The sequence below is a fragment of the Pan paniscus genome, chromosome 5, assembly GCF_029289425.2.
Source record: "Pan paniscus chromosome 5, NHGRI_mPanPan1-v2.0_pri, whole genome shotgun sequence".
Lineage (NCBI taxonomy): Eukaryota > Metazoa > Chordata > Mammalia > Primates > Hominidae > Pan > Pan paniscus.
Genome location: NC_073254.2, coordinates 127,961,497 through 127,979,521, shown reverse-complemented (window position 1 = coordinate 127,979,521; position 18,025 = coordinate 127,961,497). Strand labels below are relative to the sequence as shown.

The 18,025-nt window shown below is 45.5% G+C and overlaps 1 protein-coding gene across 1 annotated transcript in view; it reads left to right on the top strand.

The window, feature by feature from the left end:
* The first annotated feature begins 16,287 nt into the window (after nucleotides 1-16,287).
* SEC63 (SEC63 homolog, protein translocation regulator) overlaps nucleotides 16,288-18,025 on the top strand; it is an 83,899-nt gene continuing 82,161 nt past the window's right edge. Inside the window, exon 1 of the mRNA XM_034962655.3 lies at nucleotides 16,288-16,802. Coding sequence (XP_034818546.1) covers nucleotides 16,679-16,802 — 124 coding nt within the window. The 5' untranslated portion in view covers nucleotides 16,288-16,678. The remainder of the gene's footprint in view (nucleotides 16,803-18,025) is intronic.

Genomic DNA, 18,025 nt, shown 5'->3' with positions numbered 1-18,025 from the left:
ACCCCGTGGTGGGGATTTGGTTTGTGATTGGTGACTGGGAGCAAAGTGGCTGGGTAGGGGTCTGAGGATATTTACTTTAAACTGCACCCACCCCAACTCCCATCCCCAGTGAAGCTTGGTTCTGGACTTCTTTCCTAAATCTTTGAGTAAATTACTACTTAAACCTTCCATAGGGATTGGAGATAAGATTGTATCTAAGAATAAGATGGCCCCTTGGCAATCAGCCTGGGAACCTCTTGGCAGACCAGGAGGGCCCCAGCCCCAGAGTGGGGCAGGGGGATGATTTCTGTGATGTTCCACCCAGGAGAGCAGCTAGAAGCATCCTGTAAGAGATGGAAAACAGATGGGCTGAGAACGTGTTCTAGAAACATGGCAAAAACACACATATTTTAAAAGAAAATAAACCAGGCTGGGCACAGTGCCTCATGCCCATAATCCCAGCACTTTGGGAGGCTGAGGTGGGCAAATAGCTTGAGCCCAGGAGTTTGAGACAAGACTGGGAAGCATGGCGAAACCCCATCACTACAGAAAATAACAACAACAACAACAAAATTAGTCGTGCATGGTGGTGTGGGCCTGTGGTCCCAGCTACTTGGGAGGCTGAGGAGGGAGAATCACCTGAGCCCAGGAAGTTGACGCTTCAGTGGGCTGTGATCACACCACTGCACTCCAGCCTGGACCACAGAACGAGACCCTGTCTCAAAAACAAAGCAAAACGAAACACCCCTAGCAATCAGTTCTTCCTCAGTATCCTCCTCCCATGCCACTTTCTCCAGCTGTCATTCCTGTTCCTTCCCTTCCGTTGAGCACCTTCGTTCCTCCCTGTCTTTCCTTCCCCTTCTTACCTGACAAACTGGTTTCTCTACTCTTGATAAAGTCATCCATTGGTGGCATGTGTGTTCCAAAAATCTACTAGACCAGCATTTCCCAAGTGTGTTTTTGCAAAACACTAAACCCTTGTTGACTAGGCATGTTGGCTGACCCCTGTAATCCCAGCACTTTGGGAGGTCAAGGTGGGAGGATCCCTTGAGCCCAGGAGTTCAAGACCAACCTGGGCAACATAGTGAGACCCTGACTCTACCAAAGGGGGAAAAAAATAAAGAAAAAAATAATAATTAAAAAAAACTCTTGTTTTGCTTATTCTGTTAAAAAAAAAAAAAGGGAGGCAGTGGTCAAATAATTTGGTAAACCTCACATCCTGTACTGCATCTTAAAGATTCACATGCCTGTTAATATATAAAGGATTTTTGGGTGTACTTCAATCCCTTCTCTTTCTCTTATTCTCTCTCTGCCTGATTCCAATTTAGGACCCTTCATCTGATACCTGCAGGTGAGGGATGGGTCACAGCAGCTGTAACACCATATAAATGACAGCCCCACAGTTCTCTTGCTCACTTATTTCTTAGGTTCATCTATTGGAGATGGGACCCTATGGGAACTGAATAGCTCAGCTTCAAAATGCATTTCAAAACTTTTTCCCCCCTTTTTCTCTTTTCTCTCCAGTCTCAAGATGTAACCTTGAAGCCTACTGCAGAAACCCTTTTTTCCTCCTTAGTATTAGGACGTAGCCTTGAAATGTACTTTATTTGAAACACCGCGTCTCTCCCTTTCTTACCATACACTCCCTTACACCATGCACATTTATCTAATTGTACTTGGATCTAATTATGTGCTTACTTAGAAGTTCCAGGGTCTAATCTTGAGATAAACCAGACACGGAGGCCCAGCTGCAAAATGCCAGAGATTACCTCAAGGCTGTTAGTCTACAACCCGGCCATCGTTAAGATGACATCAGATCACCCTGACAGTCACCAGGGAAACAAGAGACACAGACCTTGAACTCAGCACCACTCCTGCATACTTCCCATTCCAAGTTCCCCTTTTTAAGTCTCTCTCCCTTGCCTAAAGTTGGGAATGGTCTTTTAAAGGCATGAGCCTGGCTATTCCCCAACTTCTAGCATTTGAATAAAGTTGCTTTCCTTTCACCACACCTCGCTTCTCGTGCTTTTGACCTCTGAGCGGCGAGCAGCAGGACTTGAGCTGGTTACACTGCATCTGAAGCACCCTGGGCTGCCCTCATCACTACTGTTGTAACTCATGTTCTGCAGGAACTGAGAGCCTGAGCAAATGAACCTGAAATTCAGTTTTTCTTCCTTTTTTGTCCTCCTTACCCCCTTCTATTATATGAATGATATAGTCATAGAATTTGCCTATAAAATCCAGAAAACTTAGTTCCAGCCTAGCAAAGTCACCCAGTTATGGGATTAAGATGATAATGATGGAGCAACTTTGTAAAGGGCTTTGAAGATCAGACTGAGACTCAGATATTCCTGGAGAGTGGAGGCTGGTAACCCCCTTTACCTTGTAGCTATTTGCATTCACTGATTTGCAACAGAATTAAGGAGCCCTCTGAATAAAATACTTGAACACTGTCCACGATTAGGATTAAGACATATACAGACATATCTGATTGACTAGGGGCCCCAAGTGGAAGCTAGATGTTTGGAGAATGAAATGGTCAGTATGAGGAATCTGGTGCAGGGAATAGAATAGTGAGTGGACACAAAGCTGAACATGCAGCTGGGAGAGGCGGCTCACGCCTGTAATCCCAACACTTTGGGAGGCCGAGGTAGGAGGATCACTTGAGGTCAGGAGTTTGAGAGCAGCCTGGCTAACGTGGTGAAACCCCATCTCTACTAAAAATACAAAAATTAGGCCGGGCGTGGTGGCTCATGCCTGTAATCCCAGCACTTTGGGAGGCCGAGGCGGGCGGATCACGAGGTCAGGAGATCGAGACCATCCTGGCTAACATGGTGAAACCCCATCTCTATTAAAAATACAAAAAATTAGCTGGGTGTGGTGGCGGGCACCTGTAGTCCCAGCTGCTGGGGAGGCTGAGGCAGGAGAATGGCGTGAACCCGGGAGGCGGAGCTTGCAGTGAGCCGAGATCGCGCCACTGCACTCCAGCCTGGGCGACAGAGTGAGTCTCCATCTCAGAAAAAAAAAAAAAAAAAAATTAGACAAGTGGCTCACCCCTGTAATCCCAGCACTTTGGGAGGTCAAGGTGGGAGGATCCCTTGAGCCCAGGAGTTCAAGACCAGGTAGTGGGTGCCTGTAATCCCAGCTACTCAGGAGGCTGAGACACGAGAATCGTTTGAGCCTGGGAGGCAGAGATTGCAGTGAGCCGAGATCGTGCCACTGCACTCCAGCCTGGGCAACAGAGTGAGACTCAAAAACATAAATAAATAAAAATAAAATAAAATAAATAAATAATATTAAAAAATCTAAAAAAAAAATAAATAGAAATTTTAAAAAAATGAACATGTTTGTCCTGGAGTCAGAATGACTTTATTCAAAACCCACCTCTACTGCTTACTATATGCGTGACCCTGGGCCTATTTCTTGGTCTTTCTAAACCTTCTTTCTCTCATGTGGAAAATCGATGCAGTTATAGTTCCTACTTCATAGGGATAGTTGAGGATAGCTGATATAAGTCCTCAGCAAATGTTCATGTTATCAGCAACAAGACTTTACCATCAGAGAGTGGTTAGTGAGCCGCTCTGGATAGAGTGGATGTCTACACAGGAACTTCCACTCCATTTGTGTACTCTGGGGAGAAAATGCCTGTGTGTGTGAGGTGAAGGTTCTGAGACCTGTTGATGCTCAAGATTCCTTTCTGTGGACGTCTCTCCTGACACCACTACTTCCACCCCAATATCAGAGAATATACGCTACTGCCGTCACCAAATTCTAGACAAACAACGTAGGTAATACTCAGGTACGTTCATTTTGCAAGAGCAATGACATGGATTTCAACTATCAAGATGCAAAGGCTCCAGTATTCAGGCATTGGCAACCTTGGTGGTGATGGCAAGGGTAATGCCTCTCTGGGTTCTGTTGTGGTCTGAGCCTGCAGAGAGCAATGAGAAAGTCCAATACGGGAACGCAAGAGAGCTCCCCAGGTTATTTGCACAACTTCTGCATAAAGTTGGATTTTCTGCAGCCTGCCAAGCAGGGTTAGAAAGCTACCTAGGGTCAGGCACGGTGACCCACTCCTGTAATCCCAGCACTTTGGGAGACCGAGGTGGGCAGGTTGCTTAAGCCCAAGAGTTCAAGATAAGCCTGGACAACATGGTGAAACTCCAACTCCACAAAAAATTAGCCAGGCGTAGTGGCATGTGGCTGTGGTCCCAGCTACCTGGGAGGCTGAAACAGGAAGATCGCCTGAGGCCAGCAGGTCAAGGCTGCAGTGAGCCATGATCGTGCTACTGCACTCTAGCCTGGCCACAGAGTGAGACCCTGTCTGGAAGGAAGGAAGGAAGGATAGAAGGAAGGAAGGAAGGAAGGAAGGATAGAAGGAAGGAAGGAAGGAAGGATAGAAGGAAAGAAGGAAGGAAGGATAGAAGGAAGGAAAGAAAGAAGGAAGGGAGGAAAGCAAGCCATCAAGATTGAATGAATGAACATACAATTGGTGAAGCCCTAGACACCTGGGCTTCATTTATATATTTATATCATGGTAGCAATCATTTATTGAGGACATACTGTTACCAGGCCTGGGCTGGGCACCTTTCATGTTAACCCATTTGCAAAGGTACAAAACTAGTAGGAAAGTTATTCCCATTTTACAGATAAATTAAGTCATCTGCTTAAGTCACATAGGCAGTAAGCAGTAGAGCCAGGTTTTGAATTTAATCTGATTTGGAAGCCCAGGCTCTTCTCTACTACTCTGCTTTTCTTTATCTACCCTTCTACCATATCTTTCAGTATTGTTTTACACACTCTTTAGTGTAACTATGACTATCTCAAATCTATCTCATCAGTTTGGTCTACTGTTCTTTCCACTTTAGTTTCCTCAAATATTGTTTTTTTATGCTCTTTTCTTTTCTTTTGAGACAGTTTCACTCTTGTCGCCCAGGCTGGAGTGCAATGGCGCGATCTTGACTCCCTGAAACCTCCGCCTCCCGGGTTCAAGTGATTCTCCTGTCTCAGCCTCCTGAGTAACTGGGATTACAGGCGACCCACCATGCCCTGCTAATTTTTGTATTTTTAGTAGAGATGGGGTTTCGCCATGTTGGCCGAGCTGGTCTCGAACTCCTGACCTCAGGTGACCCACCCGCTTCGGCCTCCCAAAGTGCTGGGATTACAGGCATGAGCCACCGTGCCCGGCCCAATTGGCTTTATAGCATCCTGCCTACAAAACAGTCACCATTCCCTTTTATCTTAGCATATTTGCCACTGCTACATGCTCTTGCTGCTTTCATCTATTGACACTGGCTTTCAGGGAGGATCCATAGCTTTGCTACTTAAAATGTACTTTATGGTCCAGCAGCATAAGCATCACCTGTAGCTTCTTGGAAATGTAAAAAATCTACGCCAGGCCTGAAACAGAATCTTCATTCTACTAAGATCCCCAGGGGATTCATATACACATTAAAGTTTGAGAGGCACTGGTCTACAGTGCCTACAGCTTTAAGCAGAGTCCCAGAAGCCACCAAACTTTGGGGCAGTTCCTGATCCCTTACAGAATTTTCAAAAGAGGCTAGGCTGCTGGCCTCAATAGATCAAGAACGCTCAAGATCCCCACCTCCCCAACACAAGCGCCCAGCACTTAAGCAGGATGTAGGTTGTCATGGTAATGGAGGCCGTTTCAATGGGAAGAGACTGTGAAAGGTGCTTCAACATGAAGAGAGGCTTAACTTTTACCGGCTGGTTCTAAAATTTGGCTGCCAGTTGGAATCACCTGGGGGAGATTTTGATTTAATTGCTATAGGGAATAGGACTAGGCATTGGAAATGTTTTTAAGTTCCCTAAATGATTCTTACATGCAGCAAAGTTTGAGGAGCACTGAACTATTGTGAATACTTTATCATTTTAGTTAATACAATTCTGGGGGCTATGTTGTATTTGAAGATTATTTTATTTTATTTTCTTATTTATTTTGAGATGGAGTTTCACTCTTGTTGCCCAGGCTGGAGTGCAGTGGTGCGATCTTGGCTCACTGCAACCTCCACCTTCCAGGTTCAAGTGATTCTCCTGCCTCAGCCTCCTAAGTAGCTGGGATTACAGGCATCCACTACCATGCCTGGCTAATTTTTCATATTTTTAGTACAGACGGGGGTTTCATCATGTTGGCCAGGCTGGTCTCAAACTCCTGACCTCAGGTGATCCACCCGCCTTGGCCTCCCAAAGTGCTAGGATTACAGGCGTGAGCCACTGGGCCTGGCCGAAGATAATTTAAAACAGTGTTTCCCACACTCTTTTGATAAGACTTATCTGAAGTACTTGCTAAAACCATAACTACCAGGCCTCATACCCAGCTCGGTGCATCAGGATTACCAACGGCCTGACAGCTGTCATTTATCAACCACCCAGGTGCTCTGCTCCTTCTCACAGGGAGGCTTGGGAAATACCGTTTTCAAAGACCAGTGGATTAGTAGCCTGAAAACTCGCCAGCAGTTGCCTGCTTTTGTCATCTTCCTGTCTCTGGAAGAGCACCTGATCCTCACTACCAAAAACTAAATGGTTTTAGAAGGACAAAAATGGTCTCAGCATGATTCTACAGCTTTCTTAAGGGCAATGTTTTCTTTTCAAATGCTCAGGCTGACTGTATTCTAGAACTTAGCATGGCTCTTGGCACATAGTCTCAATATTTAAATAAATGAATGAATGAATGATTAAATAGTTCTGAAAAGGAGCACCAGAATAGCTTGGAGGAAGGAACCAGGAAGCAGGCTGCCTCCTTGAAGTCCTCACTTTTGACCTCCTGTACATTCAAAAAAATTACATTCACACATATCCAGCCAGTGCAATATACTTTGTTTTGGTGAACTTGACATATGACCAACAAATAAGTTAGGAAGTGATTATTCACTGTGCAAAGGATTATTTGATTCACAGAAATGATTCCCTAGAGCAGTGTGGTTTCCAGACCAGGAGCAGGAGTATCACCTGGGAACTTGGTAGAAATATGAAACCTGGGAGCCGCCGTGGCTCAGGCCGGTTGCCCTGGCACTCGGGGAGGCGAGGCTACACGTTCGAGGCCAACCTGGTCAACATTGATTAAAAAAAAACAAAAAAAAAAACTTGACCCTGAGGGCCTGAATCAGAAACTCTGGCTTGGGGCCTAACAATTTGTGTTTTAACAAGCCTTTCAGGTGATTGTCAGGCTGCTAAATCTGAGAACTACTGCCCCAGAGGAGTTTCTTAAATGAAAAGCTTTCCACCTGATAATACAAAGAATGTTCAAGAACACGCTAAGGTGACCTTAGCTAAATTTTATGACCAAGTTCCCCAATGCACCTGCAGAAAATTTCTGGATTGTAGTTGCTTATTTATTTAATAAAGCATTTTATATGTTAATATGTATAATTTATTTATATTTTATATAAATAAATTTATGGAATAAGAAAAAATCACAGTGGTTTGCACATATTTTTTTCAGTAACACACTGAGCCATAATGTAAAATATATTTATTATGAATAATGATCAAAAATAAGTTTGAGACTGGGCACAGTGGCTCATGCCCGTAATCCCAGCACTTTGGGAGGCCAAGGTGGGTGGATCACTTGAGGTCAGGCGTTCGAGATCAGCCTGGCCAACCCTGTCTTTACTAAAAATACAAAAATTAGCTGGGCATGGTGGTGCACGCCTGTAATCCCAGCTACTTGGGAGGTTGAGGCAGGAGAATTGCTTGAACCGGGAGGTGGAGATTGCAGTGAGCCAAGATTGCGCCACTGCACTCCTGCCTGGGCAACAGAGCGAGACTCCATCTCAAAAAACAAACAAACAAAACATAAATTAGCTGGGTGGGGTGGTGGGCACCTGTAGTCTCAGCTACTCGGGAGGCTGAGGCAGGAGAATCGCTTGAACCCAGGAGGTGGAGGTTGCAGTGAGCCGAGATTGTGCCACTGCGCTCCAGCCTGGGCAATAGAGCAAGACTCTGTCCCAATCAATCAATCAATAAGGCTCTTTACTGCTGTGGTCCTGACTCAGATTCAAGCAGTGAGCTTTGGTTGGTTGGTTGTTGTCTCCTTTTTTCCCCTGAGCATCTGGGATTTAGTGACAGGAGATGCAGGTACTTGGCAGGACATTAAGATATCTATGCAAAACTACTAATATGTGTGTAATACTATACTTAACAACTGTTAAGAGCAATTCGTTTAGCATTTATCTACCTAGAAATAAAGCAAGACCACCTCAATGAGAACAAACAGATGCTGTTTATTCAGAGCTTGCTATAGCAAGGGATTCTGCCACTGTTCCTTGTGTTTGGCAGAGACTCAGAGCCAGGCAGGGAGTGGGGAAGCTTTGGAATGGAAAAAAGGGAAGCTTTCAGGTATGCTTAGATTGCAGGTTGTTGGCATGGGGAAATTGGAGGCAGGCTGACTAGAAGCAAGGCATCCTATGTGATTAGTTTATGTGTGTTTGGCTGGTTGATCCTGATTTGGAAGTGGGGCAAAAAATTGGGAAGCTGCTAGTCATTGACCACATCCTGATGTTCTAGGCCAGTTGTTGTGGAGGCTGTGGGTTGGCTCCCTGGACTGGTTGCCATAAAGGTTGTAGGCATATAGGTCTGCCCATTGTCTCACTAGCCATGAACGCAAGACAACAACTTAACCTGTAGGGCAAGTTTATTCATTTATTTAACACTATGGTCTTTTGCCAGCTTGTCCGGTGAATCAGAAATTAAAATGAGGGCTGAAACAAGTCAATCTGTAGTTCAAAGTTTCCCTCCCCCTATCTGATTTGTCAGTGTTGGCAGGGATGTGCTCACACATTAATGTTACCAATATGCTTTTGGTGGACTAGAAGTGCTCGTTGATGCTGAAACTTCTTGGCTAGTTATCAGACAGCTTTAGGGCAGATACTCTGATGAGTCTGTGCTAATCTTTTTTTTCGAGATGGACTCATGCTCTGTCACCCAGGCTGGAATGCAGTGGCGTGATCTCGGCTCACTGCAACCTCTGCCTCCCGGGTTCAAGCAATTCTCCTGCCTCAGCCCTCCGAGTAGATGGCATTACAGGTGTGCGCCACCACGCCCGGCTAATTTTTGTATTTTTAATAGAGACAGGGTTTCACCATATTAGCCAGGCTGTTCTCGAACCCCTGACCTCGTGATCCACCCACTTCGGCCTCCCAAAGTGTTGGGATTACAGGCATGAGCCCCCGCACCCGGCCAAGTCTATGCTAATCTTGTGTTAGACTTCAGAGCTGAGAATGCTATCCTGACTCCAGCTACACATTCCTGTGGAGTTACCGGGCTATCTTTAAGTTGTTTACAGTTACTTTCACTTATAGTTGTTGCCACTTCCAGGAATGCTCCTTTCCCCATGAGGCAAACTCAACTAGCTTTGTAACATTGTTGCAGGACTTTTCCTTAAGCTAAAGACAGGGTACTTGTCCCACAGCCACAGAAGTTTAGGCTTGCAGGCCGTTTGAAGGGTGAGTAAAGCAGGGTTTTATTGGCTGAAAGGAAAAAAAAAGGGGGAACAGGGATCCTCCACAAAGCCAGAGTCCCTGCTGGTGCGTTTCCCACCTCCCGTTAGAATCCCAGATTCCACACAGGAAGAGGAGGGGCCAGGCTTCTGTAGCTCCACCCCAGTGCACATTCCCAGCGCAGGCTGGTTGGAGTTTTGCCAGGTACCCCCTCCCACCTGGCTGTCTCAACATGAAAGTGTGATACATCTTGATTCACATTATGAATATATCCCATGGGGCCTGGCACCTGAAGTATGTAGGCTGTGGAGGAGAAACGTTGTTTGAAATGTACTGAGTCAGAAACTACTCTGAAAATTCTTCCACTTATCACATACTAAAATTATAAGCTAAGGGTTTGATTCTCTTGACTGAGCTTTAGTCAAATAGAAACGTATCAATATGTCAGAGGCATTCAAACCAAAGCGACTCCATCTTGAACAGGGGCTGAGTAAAATGAGGCTGAGACCTGCTGGGCTGCATTCCTAGGAGATGAGGCATTCTTAGTCATGGGATGCGATAGGTCGACAAGATACAGGTGATAAAGACCCCGATAATAAAACAGGAGCGGTAAAGAAGCCTGCCAAACCCAACAAAACCAAGATGGCAATGAAAGTGACCTACGGTTGTCCTCACTACTCATTATATGCTAATTATAATACATTAGCATGCTAAGACACTCCCACCTGTGCCATGACCATTTACAAATGAAATGGCAATGTCAGGACGTTACCCTATATGGTCTAAAAAGGGGAGGAACCTTCAGTTCTAGGAACTCCCCACCCCAATCCCAAAAAACTGAATAAGCCACACTTTGTTTAGCATATAATCAAGAAATAACCATAAGTATAGTCAGTCAAGCAGTCCATGCCACTGCTCATGCCACTGCTCTGACTATGAAGTGGCTTTTTTTTTTTTTTTTTTTTTTTGAGATGGAGTCTCGTGCTTTGGTGCAGGCCAGACTGCAGTGGTGCTATCTCAGCTCACTGCAAGTTCTGCGTCCCGGGTTCACACCATTCTCCTGCCTCGGCCTCCTGAGTAGCTGTGACTATAGGTGCCCGCCACCACGCCCGGCTAATTTTTTTTGTATTTTTAGTAGAGACGGGGTTTCACCGTGTTAGCCAGGATGGTCTCGATCTCCTGACCTCGTGATCCACCCGCCTCGGCCTCCCAAAGTGCTGGGATTACAGGCCTGAGCCATCGCACCAGGCCAGAGACTTCTAATTTTATAAGCTTTAAGACCCACAGTATTTGTTTTTCAACAAAATGATTGTCACAAGATAATTGATATCTTCCCTGAAGCTTGTTTTAATCCTGAGAGTTTTCTTTCTTCTTACTCAAATATATACCTTTGAAATTTCCCAGAGTGAATTCTTCTATTTATTTATGACCACTCTCCCAAGTTATATTTTGATCTGGGTGGGAAATTTCAGTAAGTGCTATTTTATGGCATAACGTGTAGTGTCAATCATTATTTTTTCATTAAAGCACTTTACATATGTAGGCGTCTTAGTCTGTCTGTGCTGCTATACCAAAATACTGGACACCGAATAATTTATAAAGAACCAAAATGTATTTCTCACAGTTCTGGAGGCTGGGAAGTCCAAGATCAAGGCACTGGCAGGTTCAGTGTCTAGTGATGGGCATGGACTCTGTTTTCAAGATGGTGCCTTGTTGCTGCATCTTCCAGAAGGGAGGACTGCTGTATCTTCATGGCAGGAGGAGAAGGGCAAGACACTCAAACACTAACACTTCATGAAGTTTCTTTTATAAGGACCTTAATCCCATTTATGAGGGAGGAGCCTCATGGCCTAATCATCTCTTAAAGGCCCCACCTTTGAATACTATGACATTGGCAATTAAGTTTCAACACCTGAATTTTGGAGGGGACACATTCAAACTATAGCAACTGGTAATGTATACAATTAATTCATAAAGGAATGACCTGAGTTTGTTGATGTATCTCTGACAACTGGCTTTAGTGCAAAAAATTCTCAGCTTTATAATCACAAAAGCAGGGATAGAAAAAGAACAATAGGCTGGGTACAGTGCTTGTGCCTGCAATCCCAGCAAATTGGGAGGCCAAGGCAGGAGGATGGCTTGAGTACAAGAATTCAAGACCAGCGTGGGCAACACAGCTAGGCACTCTACCAAAAAACCCCACAACAAACAACAAACAAAACAAACAAAAAACCCACAAAATTAACAAGTCCAACATACTCATAAAAAGAAAGAAGTCAAATACAAACCTGCTTCCAATACCAAAGGAAAACCACAGCCCTCAATTCCTCTTTTAGGATTGTTTTCATGGTTGACCTTAAACTAGTTTTGCTGTTTTTCCAACTCATACCTCTCTTTACATTCTCTCCAGATAGGAGATTGTGGTTTTGTTGGGTCCGAAGGGCCTTAGTGGGTCAGGAAATAAAAGGATTGCAATGATTTAATACCTTTTACCTAGTCAAAGTTCCAACATAGGGTCATGATTTGAAATTTCAATTGGAATAATGTTTTGGAAGATTTTTGTAAATCATAAGTGTTGTACAAACATTACTTTGTTGATGTTACTGTTGTCATAAGCAGGATTGGTTACTTTGTATCAGAAGAGATTTAGCCTCTTAATGAAAAAAATCTCTGGTATAACATTAAAGATAACATTAAAACTCGGGTTTAACATTAAAGATAATTTTCTAGGCTTTGGCAGTAAAGGTTATGTTCTACTGTAGCATGGGGGAAAGGGAAGAAGACTGGAAGTAACTGTGTGCCCTTATTTAATCATAATTTGATTCCTTCCAGTTTCTTTGCAGCTAACTCCACAAGTAGATAATTAAATAATGTTGATTATGGCTACAGAAATATACTTTGGTATGTATAAATTTAAGTCAAAAATGTAGTATAAGGATGACTGGCTAGGAGTGATGGCTCGTGCCTGTAATCCAAGCACTTTGGGAGGCTGAGGCGGATGGATCACTTGAGGTCAGGAGTTCGAGACCAGCCTGGCCAGCATGGTGAAACCCTTTCTCTACTAAAAATACAAAAAAACTAGCTGGGCGTGGTAGCAGGCACCTGTAATCCCAGCAACTTGGGAGGCTGAGGCAGGAGAATTGCTTGAACCCGGGAGGTGGAGGTTGCAGTGAGCCAAGATCGTGCCATTGCACTCCAGCCTGAGCAACAAGAGCAAAACTCCGTCTCAAAAAAAAAAAAAAAAAAAATTAGTCATGTGTGGTGGTGCATGCTTGTAGTCCCAGCTACTTGGGAGGCTGAGGCAGAAGAATTGCTTGAACCGGGGAGGCGAGGTTGCAGTGAGCCAAGATTGCGCCACTGCACTCCAGCCTGGGCTACAGAGGGATACTCTGTCTAAAAAAAAAAGGATGACTTACAAAGAAGGAAAGATTCACTCTAAGGAAAAAGCAAAGTATGAAAAGGAACCCCAAAATAGTCAGGCTTTCTACCGGGAAAATGTCTATCTAGCAATTAAAACAAAATTGATTAAAATATTCAATTACAGACATAAATACTAAAATGCCCAATGCCTTTTTTTTTTTTTTTTTTTTTTTTTTGAGACGTGGTCTTGCTGTGTCACCCAGGCTGGAGTGCAATGGCACGATCTTAGCTCACTGCAACCTTCACCTCCTGGGTTCAAGTGATTCTCCTGTCTCAGCCTTCTGAGTAGCTGGGATTACAGGCGCCTGCCACCACACCCAGCTAATTTTTGTATTTTTAGTAGAGACCGGGTTTCACCATGTTGGTCAGGCTGGTCTTTTACTCCTGGCCTCAGGTGATCTGCCTGCCTTGGCTTCCCAAAGTCCTGGAATTACAGGCCTAAATGCCTTTTAATATATGCTGTTAGACTAAAGACAAGTTTTGTCTGTAGCTTTGCTTCTTCCATATTTTTTTTTTTTTGAGATGGAGTCTTGCTCTGTTGGCCAGGTTAGAGTGCAGTGGCGTGATCTCGGCTCATTGCAACCTCTGCCTCCTGGGTTCAAGTGATTCTCCTGCCTCAGCCTCCCGAGTAGCTAGGCTTACAGGCACCACCACCATGCCCGGCTAATTTTTGTATTTTTAGTGGAGATAGGGTTTCACCATGTTGGCCAGGTTGGTCTTCAATGTGATCCATGGCGCCCAGCCATATTAATTTACTTTTATTAAATATCTCACTAAAATAATTTCTTGAAACAATTTTATTAGGTTAAAAATATCTGCTGGGCATGGTGGCTAATGCCTGTAATCCCAGCACTTTGGGAGGCTGAGGTGGGCGGATCACCTGAGGTCAGGAGTTCGAGACCAGCCTGGCCAACTTGGTGAAACCCTATCTCTACTAAAAATGCAAAACTTAGCCGGGTGTGGTGGTGCACGCCTGTAGTCCCAGCTACTCGGGAGGCTGAGGCATGAGAATCACTTGAACCTGGAGGCAGAGGCCGCAGTGAGCCAAGAATGCACCACTGCACTGCAGCCTGGGCAACAGAATGAGACCCTGTCTCAAAAAAAAAAAAAAAAAAAGTGAATCAGAAATTGCGATTAAATTAATTAAAGGTATGATTAAGATTTGCTTTGGAGAATATTTGGGTGGTCTGAGGTTATCTGTGTTCAGTAATATTAAGTTCTAGGATAAATTATATGTATACTTTTGAAAATAGAGGATACATTTTCAAATCTTGAACATGCTTTGGTTAAAAAAATAACATTTTAGATTGATCTGGGGTTTTTTCAAATTGCTATTTCAATTTGGTTCAAGCCACTTTTAGGCGACCCCAAAGCTGCAGTGAAAATATTATTCCTGCAGAAAGAAAGAAGGGGAGTATTTATCATCAATAACTTATATTGCTACAAGGTTACAAAACTGATGTATTATCTTCAAACAAATGCCGAGCAAAACATAATAGGAGTAATAAAAAAACAGTTCAACATTATTAAAACCCAGGAAGACTTAATAACATATTCAACAAACAAAAGGAACTTCATGATCCTGCTCACTTCAGCTGCAACAAGTCTGTGACTAATTTTCTGTAGCAAGGCAAATTGTTCACTCTGGGTATATCAGCGTTGGGAGATCACAATGCTATGTTGATTTCATAGTTCAACCTTCCCTTCATTTCTTGGTTTTATTTTTTCACCTATAATATAGTTTTGAACTTTGTGCAGAAAAAAAGTGAGGAGGGAAATGCATAGAAATGAATTTCAGAAATTTCCTTTCAAAGTGAGTAGATAGGAAATTTGAAGGGAAGAGAGAATACATATGAACACAATCTATTATGAAGGAAAGCATTACTGATTAAGATAGATACTAGTTTTGAAGACATGAAATAAAAGACAATGAGCAACCAGATTTTTCCTCCAACAATGGAAGGAATATTATAATGCATTTAGTTAACAGAGTATAAAGTATTAAAATGAGTCCTTGAAATATAGTGTAATATTTGGTATTTGCATATTACACTTTCTCCTTTGAAAAGCATTTTCACAATTAGTCCTTTCAATCTCTGCAACCAGGTGGGCTATCCTTTTAATCCAGAGAGGGGCAATGGACCCTGGGATAGACCCCAGCCACAGCTGCCGCTGGACCGTGGGGTCGTTCAAAGATCTGGGCAGAAGTCCAGTTTCCAGCTCAGCAGACACCAGCCTCTAGGGTCCCACAGCCAGGGGAGGGAGAGGCTCCCGAGAGCGACTGCTCCCGCCACCGTCCATCCCTGAAATGCAGTTTCCTGTTCACAACCCGCGGGGAGAATGCCAGTCACCGTCAGGAAATTTTAAGGTCCTGGGCGATGGAGGGTCAAGGGCACATTGGCTTTGTGGCGTCAAAATGATATGGGTTTGAATCCTCAGACATTCTCTTACTGTGAGGGACCTTGGGCAGTCTCTCTGGGCCTCAATTTTCTCATTTGTAGAGCAGACATACTTTGCTTTATTCCATGGGGTTTACTGATGACTAAATGACACAAAACAATAAAGGTCTCAGCCTACCGCCTGAAGCTGGTGGTTATAATTAGCAGCTCTGGAATGGGTAGGGAACCATCTGTAACGGCTTGGGGAAATCTTCATCTGCAAGATGGGCACAGCGTAGATTCAAATCTGTCGCCCAGTGGAGAGCGATCCGGTCTCACTGCAACCTCCGCCTCCCGGGTTCAAGCGATTCTCCTGCCTCAGCCTCCTGAGTAGCTGGGATTACAGGCGCGTGCCACCACACGCGGCTAGTTTTTGTATTTTTAGTAGAGACGCGGTTTCACCATGTTGGTTAGGCTGGTCTGGAACTCCTGACCTCATGATCCACCCGGTCTCCCAAAGTACTGGGATTACAGGCATGAGCCACTGCGCCCGGCCAGATAGTAAACATTGCTTTGAAAACACAACTGCAACCCACACCTCCCCATCCCCCCATTTTTTTTTTTTTTTTTTTTTTGAGATGGAGGCGCGCGCCACCACGTCCGGCTAATTTTTGTATTTTTAGTACAGAGTGGGTTTCACCATGTTGGTCAGGCTGGTCTCGAACTCCTGATCTCATGATCCGTCCGCCTCGGCCTCTCAAGGTGCTGGGATTACAGGCGTGAGCCACTGTGCCCGGCCTCCCACCCCCTATTCTAAATGACACTTGTTTCCAAAATATGGGGGCTGGAGGAGCAGATCCAGAACCCAAGGAAACGTGATCAACCAGGGCAATTAATCGAGAGGGCAGGACAGGCTGAGCCTCAGCTCTTCTCTGAATATCTGGGACCCCTGCGCAGCCAGGTGAACCGCCCGCGACGGCTGCTCCGGCGGGAAGCCTTCTCTGGGATCCTATACGCCGACGCCCGGAATCCGGCGTGGGGCACTGGGAAACTGAGCGGTGGAGGAAGGCGGAGCGGTTAGGGGCGGGACCCTAGGGGAGGGGTTGGGGGCGGGCTTTGACGTTAGGGCGGGGCTAAGGGCGAGACCTCGCCGAGTTCCACCGTTGCGCTCGCCACGTCTCCCTTAGCGAGCGCGCTGGGGACACGCAGGGGGAGGGAAAACTGAGCGGGGCGGGAACTATCTCCTCTCGCGAGAGCTGGCGACGGCGGCGGCAGCGGCAGAGGTGGCGGCGGCGTGTCCGTGAGAGTGGCGTGGGGGCGGGGAGGAGAGGCGGCGGCGGCAGCGTCCAAGCTACGCCACTCGGGCCGGGGCGTTGGGAGCGGGAGTGCAGAGCGTGGTCGTGGCGGCGGCGGTGAGAAGAGCGAGGCGGAGGAGGGGGTGCCATGGCCGGGCAGCAGTTCCAGTACGATGACAGTGGGAACACCTTCTTCTACTTCCTCACCTCCTTCGTGGGGCTCATCGTGATCCCGGCGACATACTACCTCTGGCCCCGAGATCAGAATGCCGGTGAGTCCCGCCGGCCTTTGCCGGCGAACCCGCGCAGGCCCCGCCAGCGCCCCCAGGCCCTGCGGCGCCCGCTTGCCCGGCCCCAGCCCGCGGCGTCCGGGGTGACAGGGACGGTGCGGCCCGGCCTGTGTCCAGCGTCCGCCACTGGCGGGGCCCGGGTCAGCAGCGTTTCCCTCGGCGCTTCTCCACCTCCCTTCATTGTCCTCAGGAGTTTCGCTCGCTCCATCTTCTCCATTGTTGTGGACGCTCCTTGCAGCCTCCTCCTGCCTCTTTGTCTTCTCTGCCTTTGCTTTTATTGGGGATTTTTCTTTATGGAGGAAGCGGGATGGGGACTTGGGAGGTGAGCAAAGAGTTGGCCAAGAAGAGACTGAACGTGCGGGCACAACTCTCAGTCCGTCCAGTTCGCGGCCCTCATCCCCCGACTCCGGTTTCCCTGTTGCAGCTGCTCTTAACAGATGTTTTAGGGCATCTCTGAGCCGGGTGGCATGCTTAGGACTCCAACTGAGCTTTCCACCGCCTACCCCCGTCACTTCCTCCCGTTGCTTTTTCATTTGTTCACTCACTGTGGGGGTTGGAAGCAATGCCGTTATTCCTCTTAGCAAAAATAGGCTTTTTTCTATTTCCTTTTCTTCGGAGTTTCCTGTTTGTGACGGAAAAAGTGCAAGTATGAAGGATTAAGTCTCGTTTAATTAATCTTGTAGGGAATTTTGAGGTAGTGGGTCGATTTACTTTTGGTTCTAAGTCTTTTCACATTAAACAACATCGAATTAAACACAGAATAACAGATTCTTTTCATATTTCACTTGATGTTTGGGTAATGTTTGCATCCATTTGTTGCACTCTACTAGGACATATGGCAGATGGTATTCTTAAAGCTGATGTAACTGCGAGGGCCTAATGGGTTATTTATGGTAGTGTTAACAGTAAGGAGTGGGTTTTGAGTATTAACAACTTAGGGAAAGCTTTCTATTGCACAAGAGCTGTGCTAACTTGCTTAAATATCTTCTCTTCAATTGGGTGTGCTGGAGGTCTAGGTTGTCCAGGTTATATACTCTACTTGGGGAAGTTGTTAACAGTGAAGCCTTGAATCAGCTCAGAACTTGCTATACTTTCAGATGGATTCAGTGTCCTGTAACATTCTTTTCCCCGCCCTGCCCCATGTGATCTGCAGGAAACTAACATTCTTGACTTGGAATAGAACTAAAATAAATTTAGGATAAATA